This window comes from Schistocerca piceifrons, chromosome 2 (assembly GCF_021461385.2).
Source record: "Schistocerca piceifrons isolate TAMUIC-IGC-003096 chromosome 2, iqSchPice1.1, whole genome shotgun sequence".
In the NCBI taxonomy this organism is placed as follows: Eukaryota; Metazoa; Arthropoda; class Insecta; order Orthoptera; family Acrididae; genus Schistocerca; species Schistocerca piceifrons.
The window spans coordinates 895980706-895994171 of NC_060139.1; the positions used below are offsets into that span (position 1 = coordinate 895980706).

The 13466-nt window shown below is 41.7% G+C and overlaps 1 protein-coding gene across 1 annotated transcript in view; it reads left to right on the plus strand.

Annotated features, from left to right (window-relative positions):
* The first annotated feature begins 747 nt into the window (after nt 1-747).
* The window catches only part of LOC124775972 (lactosylceramide 4-alpha-galactosyltransferase-like), a 77815-nt gene continuing 65096 nt past the window's right edge, over nt 748-13466 (plus strand). The window contains exon 1 of the mRNA XM_047250813.1: nt 748-831. Within this exon, the coding sequence (XP_047106769.1) occupies nt 748-831 (84 nt within the window). The remainder of the gene's footprint in view (nt 832-13466) is intronic.

The following is a 13466-nucleotide window of genomic DNA, read 5'->3' on the forward strand; positions in this document are numbered from 1 at the left end:
TTCTGGTGACAGGACGGTCTTTTGAATGATGTTTAGTGCTATAATATCAGCAAGCAGAAGCAGTATAATTGCATCAAAAGCTGCAGAGCACTTACATCTGTCGTGCAATAATGTCTTTAGTTACTTAATGAAAAGTAAAGAAATTTCTTTTGTGTTTTGTGATTATTATTTCACATGTGCGAAGAATAATGCTACTGTAGAGAAATACGAAAACACAAAAAGTAGGGATAAAGGTTTGAAGCGTATATAGATTTTGATCAGCACATAATTAAGTATAGCTATAGGTGTGTGCCCAGATTCCTTAACCATTTGTGATAATTTTTTGAGACAATCATGCATTTTGTAGACTAGTAGTTATTATATAAATATAGAGGTACCAGTTTTTCGTAGCTGCAGTGTCAAATAATGCTCTGATTTAAATCGACAAGATAAATTCGTGTTTTAATATTTAAAATGACAGGAATATCTCAGAGAATAATTTGTAAACCACAGTTCGAAGTGAAACGTAATTAATATTGTATAAACTTAAGCTATCTAAGAATCTTGTATTTAAATAAATTCAATCCATTTAGTCTAAGGAATTAGGTTTGTATCTTATATTAAATGTCTAGTACAAAGACATGCATGGATGCATTTACTGCTATTTCAGGTGTATTTTAATCCCAAACAATACTTTCTCCTTGTCTGCAGACCAGAAAACGTGGAGTATTATTTGAATAATTTACTTTATTCATATTAAATACCACAATGTCCTGCCCCTTCCTCGGAAAGAAAGTAAGCACAGAGATCCGTGTTTCCACCAGCATGACGCTCACACAACTTTTGAAGCAGGTGAGAGGGGAGAAGCGACATTGTACCTTCTTCTACAGACTTGGTAAATCCTTCCGCGAACTGGTTGTGTCCGCCAAACTTTGGTGTAATGCCTCATCTTCAGTTATCCTACCGAATTTCCTTAATCTTAAGCAAAATAGACCGGTTGTCGTATCACTTGTCCTCGCCTTCTAGAGTTGGAAAATTTTAGTCGGTCCTGTCACCTAAGTGCCTTTTTCAGACGAACAAGGACATACGAGAACTTTATGTCAATCTTCGTTAAATATTAACGCGAATAATACTGCATTCTATCTGCTTTTTGTGTCATTGTTTACCAATCTGATACTGCAGTTTTTCCTTCAACATTTTACATTGCGCTGTACCTGTGTGCAGAGGGTGTACCCATAATGAGGAGACGCTATACACAGCATTAGCGAACAAGCGGTAAATAACGTGAAGAAATCTGATCCAATCTGTTTTCATGGTAAACATGTTATGTTAATCAGAAATGCAAAGAAAAGGAATGAGTTTTGGGTACTTGGTTCGTTATAAGCAACTGTATGATGAACTAACTATAAATAAATCAAAGAAAACTGATGGAACTCCATTTAAGATCAGTGATTTGAGCCTCTTACGTTTTGAGGAGTAAATAACCGTTGAACTGGAAAACTGGCCATTTTAAACCCAAAAATGTCGTTCTGCGGTTAATAACTGGGAAGTTAAAATTTTACTAACCAAAACAAATTATTTGAAGAGCCTGATTTCTAATAATATGGTTCCTGGACTCTATAGTAGTTTTATTTCAATAAACTTCGTTAGTTGGGTTTGCAGATTAACGACTTTAACGTCTTTTTCTTTTGTAGATCTATTTAGATTTATAGTTCATATTTTAATTCCTCGCAGCAAGTTTTTAAAACGATATTTTTCCATTTTGCAGTAAATTCTAACAAACAAAGAATTAACATTACTCTTCGCTCAATTTTAATCCTTCTTCTTATCATTTAATATGTACCGCCTGACAGAAATTAAATGCTAATTGACATTTAACTTGGATAGTAACAGTTACTGAAATCAGTATGATAATTAGAAACTCATTTCCCTTTAATTTTAATGCGTCAAATAGAACTACACGTTTCAGCGCTATTTAGCACGCGGGACGTGTGGCTGGCGCTACAACCTATAGTTCTGTTTGACTCCCAAGGATTGTGTGTCTTTTAATTCTTTGTTTCTCTCGCTGATTTTGACGATGATTATATACGTGGATTACCATGCGCTGTACGGGCTCGTCGTCTGACTGCATTTTGGAGATGCGTTAGTGATGATGCATGGTTCGAATCGGATACCCATCTGTTGCTTAATCAAAAGTTCTATCGACAGATGACATGTTTTTAACCGCACTTATACCTTGGAATTTGTGGCACACGAACTATTAGTGTTATGTTTCTTGAAGATATACCTCCAGGGAATGAAACCGGTCATCGTACGTGAAAACACAATAAAGATCTATTGCCGATTTGAACTTTCACTCAGTTTTAATATTGACTGCTTTACCATGTCTTGTTTTAAATTCTTTGATTGTCCTTCAAGTTATGTATAAGTTTTTTAGCTGTGGCTGCCCGACCTGTAAGGTTATTTGTACTTCAAGAACTCTTACTGCTTGTAATAGAACAACTTACTTCGAGTGCTCCACGGGAGACACTGTCAGAATGATATCAGATTGAATCTCCCAAATAAGATGATGCTAAGCCTACCATTTTTTCCCATTAAAATACGAGACAACTGAAAAGGCTGTGATCAACTGATCAATAATTTCTGAAATACTGTGGTAACAGAACTGTAGAGCCAGGACATCAGAAGACCACTTCCTGTCACCAGGTTTGTAGGAGCTACTTTGAGTCAGAGGGTACGTGGTTGAGGGCCACAACACCACCAGTTCACATTTTTCTTGAAAGCCGCAATTGGAGGCTCGTCCGGGATTTGTGTCCTGCAAAGTGATAATTCCTTTGCTTTCTGTTATTCAGCGTACTATGCGAAGTGTAAAAGCCTTTGCAAAACTAGTAGAGATACCTGTAGAGTGAACCTGTCACAAAACACAGCGTGAGATCGGTTTTTTTCGCTAGTAGGTTTCTGGAAATAGTGAAATTACGCAGTAATTTTCACAATTAACACATGCCGTCGATAGAGGTCCTAATCTATCGCGTTGAAGGCAATTTGCGTGGGGGCTCAGAGTCTAAGTAAGTTGAGTGCAGGGAACAGTAGCGGTTGGCCCGTTTAATGGACAGCGGTATCGGATGAAACATGCAGTAACGGGCGACAGCTACGGTTACATCAGGCGACTTCTCCAGTGGCGGACGCAGATCAACAAGAGTACGACGGCAGATTCTTCGAGTTCTCCAGGGCAGCCTCCAATGTTGACTTACACTACAACTGATGGCATCACCATGGCAGAGGGAACCATCTCAGATCAGATAAGTGCCTGCGCAGATAGTGAGATAGTGTTTGACTCTGAAGTTCAAGCTCCACTTACAGATCTCGCGAATATAAAACAGTCACCTGAAAACGGAAGTGAGCCGGTTAGTCCGAAATCAGAGCGCGAAAGTGTGACTAGTAGGTACTCAGGCAAGGGAAATGAATGTGGGGGAAATATGATGTATCAGCTAATGCAAATGATCCATGGAATGGCAAATAATATCAGTACAATTCGAACAGCTTTGGGTACAATGCGAACTGAAATAGGTTCTGCTGTGAAAGATGAAGTTGAAAAAATTATGGGTAACCTTGAAAAAGCAACTGATGATAAATTAAAATGTGTCCAAGTGACAGACGAAGTTGTAATAGTAAAATTTAAAATCGGATCAGTGGAAAAAGATCTTGGGAAAAAAATGGATGAGATACAGACAGAACTTGGGGGCAAGGTAAGCGACTGTGTAAAAGCGCAAGATGCTCATAATATCAATATAAATTTAGCAATTAGTGACATTGCCAATCGTGTGAAGGAGAGAAAGAAGTGGGCAAAATTAAAGATAGCATAGAGCCCAGTATCACTAGTGAAAATGAATTTAAAAGACAAATGCAACAGATAAAAAGTGGTATAAATTCGTTAGCCTCCCAACAGGCCACGGCGTTTATCAATATCCCTTGGGCAAATACCGGATCTGTGAAATGTTACACAAATGACGGAAGATATCACCCACTAAATATCTTGGCTGCATGTAGGACGCTTCTGTTCAAAGCACGTTGGATGAAGCAAAAATAAAATATGTTAAACGGCATTTGGAGGGAGGCCCACAGTCTTGGGCGAATGTTAAATGTAGTTCGTGCAAATCGTATGAAGAATTAGAAAAGAGTTTTTTGAATAAATTTTGGATCGAGGATCCAAAATGAATTCTTGAACAGACCGAGTTACAGGTACGGTAATGGGACGATGAGAGGTTTTTGCAAGCGCGAACTCGGCAGGTTTATGCATGTGAAAAATCCGTTGGGGGTTTTAGCGGAAATCACCAGGTTAAAAAGGCGATTACCCGAAGATTTGCAGTGTGATCTTGCCCATAGTCCATGTGGTTCCGTGGACGAATTTCTTGAATTTGTAGAAAAATTAGAGAGGGCTTTGAAGTTTAAACCTCAGAGCAAACCGGGTGGTAGTAATCCAAATGGGAATCCAAATAATCACCACCAAAATTACAGTCATGAGAGAAATGAAAGGGATTCTCCGGGAGATAGTAGCTAGAATGAGTAGAATGGTCGGAGAACGAGCAGGAGTGATAACTTCCGTGGACGGGATCCGAGTAAAGAATGCAGATTTGAGGGGAGTAATTCGGGTGAAGTGCAGTTGCATAACAACCGGTCGGGAAACATGTTTGCAACATCTCAGGTCTGAGGATGGCGATCTAAACAGGCGATGAAAAGGACCGGAGATAATGGTAATGGTAGAAATGTTGATAGGTTTGGAGAAAGGCAAAAAACTTGTAATATGGAGTATGCGAAAGAGGAAGGCTATATATACGTCGCTGTTTCAATAAAGGCGAGCGCGAACGGCGGAAGCATACATATGTGAGAGATTTAAGTAAAGGTAATGGGAATAAATTTGCGGGGAATGATGTAAGTTATGAATGTGTAATGAATGAGTGAGTGATTGGTGACGAATGGAAAGATTCAGTGGTTCAAAAAGAAGTTGAAGAGGAGAGGAATTTTGTGAAAGTAAATTGTGTGGAGAGTTCTGAAGAGGTATTAGCAAATAGTAGAAATTGCAGTAAGGAAGGTGTTGTAGTAACAAGTATTTGTTGAGTCGGTGAAAAGCGTAGATGTTAGTGAAGGCGGCGTAGCTTTGGTCTCACCAGCTGCAAGTGAGGGTGATACTAGTAGACTGGCCTTGCTGTGCAGAAGCTATAGGGCTGGTGTGACTCCAACATAAACCACGTGACTGTTGGCAAAACGTGGTGGGATTTCAAATGAGCGATCTGCCATCCTGTGTTTGTATCGTATTTTACCCACATTTCTCAATTGACTGCCAAACGATTCCAACAAAAAGTACTTTTTTATTTGCGAAAAATTATGTCAGAACTACATTTGACCTGGATTTGTTCACAGTACCATTTATAAAATCTAAAAAATATATCGAACGCCCCTCTGGTGGGCAGCGGGGCTAAATTACTATAAACTATCAGTTAAAGTAAAATGTCGTTAAAATTCTTTTAAACGGTAAGTGGGCTCGTGTCAAAACTTTAAATATTGGATTCGCCGCGTTTTGAGCTCTAGTCACTTATAAAAGAAAATGGGATGTGGGAATTATGTCAACTATGGGTGCCAAAATTGTCGACTTTAGGAGCAGGTTCATTTTAGAGTATCAATTTTCGGTGCACTTCAAAGGTTCAGTTCCTACTATTTTTACAAAAGTTTAAACTATCAGTTTTAAAAAAATGATATTTTAGATGAAAGGTGAGACTCTGAAGTTTCAGAAAATAATTTTGGAACCTACATTTATTTAATAGTATTACAAGGCAGAAAAAAATGCTCTTCATGTGTCGACTATAGGTGCTCTTACCTTATTATAATCTCACTTGTACACTCCTGGAAATGGAAAAAAGAACACATTGACACCGGTGTGTCAGACCCACCATACTTGCTCCGGACACTGCGAGAGGGCTGTACAAGCAATGATCACACGCACGGCACAGCGGACACACCAGGAACCGCGGTGTTGGCCGTCGAATGGCGCTAGCTGCGCAGCATTTGTGCACCGCCGCCGTCAGTGTCAGCCAGTTTGCCGTGGCATACGGAGCTCCATCGCAGTCTTTAACACTGGTAGCATGCCGCGACAGCGTGGACGTGAACCGTATGTGCAGTTGACGGACTTTGAGCGAGGGCGTATAGTGGGCATGCGGGAGGCCGGGTGGACGTACCGCCGAATTGCTCAACACGTGGGGCGTGAGGTTTCCACAGTACGTCGATGTTGTCGCCAGTGGTCGGCGGAAGGTGCACGTGCCCGTCGACCTGGGACCGGACCGCAGCGACGCACGGATGCACGCCAAGACCGTAGGATCCTACGCAGTGCCGTAGGGGACCGCACCGCCACTTCCCAGCAAATTAGGGACACTGTTGCTCCTGGGGTATCGGCGAGGACCATTCGCAACCGTCTCCATGAAGCTGGGCTACGGTACCGCACACCGTTAGGCCGTCTTCCGCTCACGCCCCAACATCGTGCAGCCAGCCTCCAGTGGTGTCGCGACAGGCGTGAATGGAGGGACGAATGGAGACGTGTCGTCTTCAGCGATGAGAGTCGCTTCTGCCTTGGTGCCAATGATGGTCGTATGCGTGTTTGGCGCCGTGCAGGTGAGCGCCACAATCAGGACTGCATACGACCGAGGCACACAGGACCAACACCCGGCATCATGGTGTGGGGAGTGATCTCCTACACTGGCCGTACACCACTGGTGATCGTCGAGGGGACACTGAATAGTGCACGGTACATCCAAACCGTCATCGAACCCATCGTTCTACCATTCCTAGACCGGCAAGGGAACTTGCTGTTCCAACAGGACAATGCACGTCTGCATGTATCCCGTGCCACCCAACGTGCTCTAGAAGGTGTAAGTCAACTACCCTGGCCAGCAAGATCTCAGGATCTGTCCCCCATTGAGCATGTTTGGGACTGGATGAAGCGTCGTCTCACGCAGTCTGCACGTCCAGCACGAACGCTGGTCCAACTGAGGCGCCAGGTGGAAATGGCATGGCAAGCCGTTCCACAGGACTACATCCAGCATCTCTACGATCGTCTCCATGGGAGTATAGCAGCCTGCATTGCTGCGAAAGGTGGATATACACTGTACTAGTGCCGACATTGTGCATGCTCTGTTGCCTGTGTCTATGTGCCTGTGGTTCTGTCAGTGTGATCATGTGATGTATCTGACCCCAGGAATGTGTCAATAAAGTTTCCCCTTCCTGGGACAATGAATTCCCGGTGTTCTTATTTCAATTTCCAGGAGTGTATATACAAAAAGGCGCGTATGTGCAGATGGCTTAAAGTTTTTCCATTTCAGGGCCTGTATCCAAAGCCGTCTTCGGTTTTCATCCTTAGGGAACCTATGAGTAGGAACGAGAAACACTTATACTTACTTCTGTAACCGAATTATCACAGATACTTTCCAAAATGTAATATGAGTCTGACTTTACAGGCATCACTTTCAACACTTTAATTTACGTGATACTATATTTCAAGTGTAAAATACATATAAAAGTCACTTCAGCAGATTTGAATAAACGCATCTGCATTATCATAGAAACACACGTGAAATGTAATGCCATTTCCCCCGACCAAACGCTGAGTACAGCCATAAGCGCAACACGAAACAACCATGTTTTGCCAACATTCACGTGACTTTAGCCCAGAGATGTTGGAGCCACGAAAATGACGTCAGGGCCAGTCTATTATATTTATGGTCGAAGGTTTCGGCGGAAAGCGTCCATGTTACTAATGGAGGCTTAGCATTGGTCTCGCCAGCAGTGGAAGTTAAGAATGTATCTCCGGAGGTACATGATTTCTGTTTCAAGGAACACAGTAACGGTAATTCATGTAATGACGTAAAATCTACTGGTATTGATACTTCGAAGAAAGGAATTTACGCGTTTCTAGTCACAAATGAAGGTGAAACGAAACATATTCATGAATGTGTTGATCTAAAACGTTTGTCAGAGTGTGAATGTGAGAATGTATGGAAAGTAGAATCGGTGTTAATCTGGATGAAAAGTGTGTAGAAATGGCAGTGTGCGCTGATTTTCGTCCGATCACAGCGGAACGTAGGAAGTTTGGAAGTCCCAAAATTGTACGACAATGTAGCAGCAATTTGTGTAATGTAGCGGTGGAGGAGAAAGTTGTGCACGACTCACGTAAAGTTAATTTGTCAACGGAGGAAAGTAATGTTTCTGATGTGAATTTATGTAGTGATTTGAATGGTGTATCAGCAGATAAGGTTGCTGAGATGAATATTTATGGTGATGATGGCTTAGGCATCGAGGTATTATTTCAGGAAGATAAATTGTTTAACAGTGAATTGATGTTAATTTTGATGAAGCTGCAATTGTCGATATTTTGGAAGGGAAAAACAGTAAAGTTTTGCATGCCGTGGGTAGTGAATCGGCGAAATGTGTGGAAGAATTAACAGAAAATTTTGAGAGGCCTGAAGTAAATGGTGTGGATGGAGACGATTTGTGTAATGCAGTTCGTACAAATTGGTATATGAAGGAGGAGCGTGATTCTAGTGAGACTGATTGGCGTTGGTACGGTAGAACGCTAAGGTCGTTGCTGTCGATATGTGGAAACGAGAGGAGTATAAAATCGCTAAGGGTATATAGAGAAAGGGCGTAAGTGGAAAGCTGTTCTAATCTGTAATTAGTGGTAGTAATTTTGGAGGGATAATTTATATGTTTTACTTGGGGATTCATGAGTAATTTGTTAGTTTTTTGCGGCACTGTACATGTGCAAAAGGGGGAAGGTTAGGCACTGAGGGTACGTGGAGGTCAGTGACCTCGTGGATTTAAGTAAAGTTTGTATTTATTTATCCTGTGTATAAGAGTGTGGCAAAGAATTTAGTGGTCAATTTGAAAGGTATTAAAACGGTAATTGTAAGTGCACGCAATTTTAGGTGCGTGTAGGTAGGAAGGATTGATTAAAGGCAATTAAATAGAACTTATGGGGATTTGAGCATAATGAGATTCAGTCGACTGTCTTGTGACTTTGTTCCTAAAGTATCGTTTTCCGCTGGAGGGAATCTTTTGCGAGAATCCTCGTTGGTTTTTGGAAATGGTTTGTCTAGGGGTTTCTACTTTTGGTTTTCGTTCTAGATAGATTTGTCACGATAAACGGTGGAACTCGGAATTCGGAGGCAGACACGATTTTTGCGAGGCATTTGGTCAAAAGACTGATGTGAGTTGATCAATACTTCGTGCTAAAATCCGTGTGAGCGTGCGTAGTGCGACGGAAAACTTAGTGCAAGAAGGCGCCTTAGCGCTGAGTGAGTGGCACAAGAAGTGCTTAGAAAATCGCACGAAAGTAAAAGTGCATTTAAAAATTTTTAATTCTTGCCCAAAAAATTATTTATGCATAACTGAAATGTGGGCATTTATTTTATATGCTGTATCGTTCATAAGTTGTGCTAGTTGAAGTTCATTGGGAAATTCATGCTAGATTATCCATAACTAAAATGAAGGCATTTATTTAATATGCCGTTTCGTTCATAATTTGTGTTCGTTTAAGTTATTTCGAAATTCATGCTGCTCCCACACCACCACAAAAATCTTGAAAATACTATTGGCCTGGCGTTTTAATCACTTAATTCTGTTCTTTGAAATTTGTTTTATATGTCCACTACTGGCCATTAAAATTGCTACACCACGAAGATGACGTGCTACAGACGCGAAATTTAACCGACAGGAAGATGATGCTGTGATATGCAAATGATTAGCTTTTCAGAGCATTCACACAAGGTTGGCGCCGGTGGCGACACCCACAACGTGCTGACATGAGGAAAGTTTCCAACCTATTTCTCATACACAAATAGCAGTTGACCGGCGTTGCCTGGTGAAACGTTGTTGTGATACCTCGTGTAAGGAAGAGAAATGCGTACCATCACGTTTCCGACTTTGATAAAGGTCGGATTGTAGCCTATCGCGATGGCGGTTTATCGTATCGCGACATTGCTGCTCGCGTTGGTCGAGATCCAATGACTGTTAGCAGAATATGGAATCGGTGGGTTCAGTAGGGTAATACGGAACGCCGTGCTGGATCCCAACGACCTCGTATCACTAGCAGTCGAGATGACAGGCAGCATGGCAGTAACGGATCGTGCAGCCACGTCTCGATCCCTCAGTCAACAGATGGGGACGTTTGGAAGACAATAACCATTTGCACGAACAGTTCGACGACGTTTGCAGCAGCATCGACTATCAGCTCAGAGACCATGGCTGCGGTTACCCTTGACGCTGCATCACAGACAGGAGCGCCTGCGATGGTGTACTCAACGGCGAACCTGGGTGCACGAATGGCAAAACGTCATTTTTTTCGATGAATCCAGTTTCTGTTTACAGCATTATGATGGTCGCATCCGTGTTTCGCGACATCGCGGTGAACTCACATTGGAATCGTGTATTCGTCTTCGCCATACAGGCGTATCACCCGGCGTGATGGTATGGGGTGCCATTGGTTACACGTCTCGGTCACCTCTTGTTCGCATTGACGGCACTTTGAACAGTTGACGTTACGTTTCAGATGTGTTACGACCCGTGGCTCTACCCTTCATTCGATCCCTGCGAAACCCTACATTTCAGCACGATAATGCTAGACCACATGTTGCAGGTCCTGTACGGGCATTTCTGGATGCAGAAAATCTTCGACTGCTGCCCTGGCCAGCACATTCTCCAGATCTCTCACCAATTGAAAACATCTGGTCAATGGTGGCCGAGCAATTGGCTCGTCACAATACGCCAGTCACTACTCTTGATGATCTGTGGTATCGTGTTGAAGCTACATGGGCCACTGTACCTGTACACGCCATCCAAGCTCTGTTTGACTCAATGCCCAGGCGTATCAAGGCCGTTATTACGGCCAGAGGAGTAATATGCAGAATCTATGCACCCAAGTGCGTGAAAATGTAATCACATGTCAGTTCTAGTATTATATATTTGTCCAATGAATACCCGTTTATCATCTGCATTTCTTCTTGTTGTAGCAATTTTAATGGCGAGTAGTGTACTTGTATGAACTGAAGGGTGCTGGAAAGCCAGAATGTTCAGAAGTGGAGGTGTGTGAGATAATGGGCGAGTTGCAGCGCCCTGGAAATACTCTTTTAAGTTCAGAGTTGGCGTGGCCGCGCGAAGCCCTCTTGGGGGGGCCCGCGGCTCGGCGGCAGCCACGTGGTGCCGAGCGTTAGCCGGGGTCCAGGGAGCGCATGGCTGGGAATTCCATGCTGACGCTGTGACAAGGACTGTACTTTGTGTCGATGAAGGAGATTTGTATGCCGGTAGTGCCAAAGACTGCGGACTTTGTGAAACATTACAGGCAGACATTTCACAGTTCATATAGAAATTAATAGCAGCCAGATGAATCATGATATCTCAAAAGAAACATAGGTACATTACCATTATTTGCACGACGCTTCTGTTGGGTAGTCAGATTTTCAATACCTTTATTAGTTTAAGGTTTAGTATCTGACAATAAATTATACAAGTAACACCCAGCAAGGAATTTCTAAAATCTAAATGGCTCATCCGATTTTGTCAGTCGACGTGTCTTTCTAAAGCTGTTAGTGTAGACCTAAATTGGTACAAATTGCGGGCATGTAACTTGAGTAGTACATGAATTATTGGAGGTCAAAGTGGCTTATTACTATCGATCGCGTCAGGCCACAAGCACTCCACAGTTACACGAAAAAACTATAGCAGCAAGCTTATAAATATATTTATTCATCTATGTCTTTGTTTATATCCGATATATACTATGCATGAAGAAATTGGTTAAATATTTACTGTGTTTTAGAAAACACAGAGACATTAGGCTACTGGCCTACCTTTTGCTTGCTATTTCTTTGATATATGCTTATTTGATTTGTTTATTTATTTAATAATGTGTGCTAGAGCGTCTTTATGGTCCAGCCATGGGGATATTTATTTAATTTCAAGTTATTTAAATGTAAATTCAGTACTTCGTATGTGTTTCAAAACGTTTGTGAGTGTACATTGGCTTAGAGGCATGGAGGGAGTGCTGTAGCCAACCACAGCGCTCGTTACTATGGGAGGCGATTACCGAAGTGAATGGAGGGGCAGCTTGGACCGGTGAAGAGCGAGTGACGGTCGCGCATGAGATAAGGAGGTGCTGGACGCGATGGCGCGACGGACGCACGGTTGCAGGAAGACTTGGACAGTGGGGCAGTTTGCGCGTGGTCACGTGAGATAGAAATACTTCGGAGAGCCGACTTGTGATATTTCTGTGGTTTCTACAGTGAAGACCTAGTATGCGTTTAGAAGTGAAATCTCGCGAGTTATATTGTTGTTCATAACTAATTACGTAGACTAGGAATCTATTGTTTCCCTGTTATTCGGCTTATATTTTATTTAATTACTAAACCATCGACACCAATAAGTGTTTTGCAGAAATATACCGCATTCTTAAAAGTACTTCTACTATCGTATTCATCATTTATAGTCGTTCAGATAGCACCTGCGGATTTTATTTAATTGCAATATTTCATTTATGAATTACTATGTTGCAATAAACATTCGCAATTGCCGAGTGATAGGAACGTTTGACCATTCGATTCGTGTGTATATTCATATGGTACGCTGTAGACTCAGTAGTATTTGGCTTGTAATGCGGCAACTACGTATCCCAGCTCCTAGACAAAGAAACCAGCCAATACTTTTAATATTTCAACTTTGAGTCAGAGGGTACATAGTTGAGGGCCACACCACCACCTCACCTTTATTTGAAATCCCGCATGTACCATCGCACTTTGCCTCAGAACAACGTTTATTAATACCCTCATTGAAGTTCACAACACTTACAAATCCTTGATGTTACTAGAATTTTGTTTGTATTTTTTCATGTGAGTGAATTTGCTCACATAACTGCTCACGGCGTAGCAATCTATGTACAACACTGTACATGAAATTCTTAAATTACATTTGAAAATCATTGCAAAGGCAATTATGCTCTATCAGAAGTTTGGTATAGCCCATGATCAGTAATGATTCACTTTTGAAATCAAAGGCTTGGTTCTTGCTTTCTTGATTATGAGATAGAGTATGTATGCAAAAGCTCCCTCAGCTACAGCAATGTATCCTCTTCATTTCCTGGAGTTTCACAGACTATACTTTTACAATTTTCCCATCTTCGTAAAAATTGCAACTGATGACTGTAACACCATATAGAGCACATAGCAAGTTCTACCTTTTTAACCAGGACTCTTAGAGTAAAGAATTTTTCCTTCAACACTTTAAATGTTCCATCTCATCTATTAGGATCTTCTTTCTTGGAATTATTCATGTAATTTAATTTTTCAGCTGCACTCGTTTAAAATATTCATCAGACATTGTTGCACTATAGATTTCTACAGTGTTTGCTCTCTGAATCAACGGTACACTTGAGTTTATATCACTCCATTGCAGAT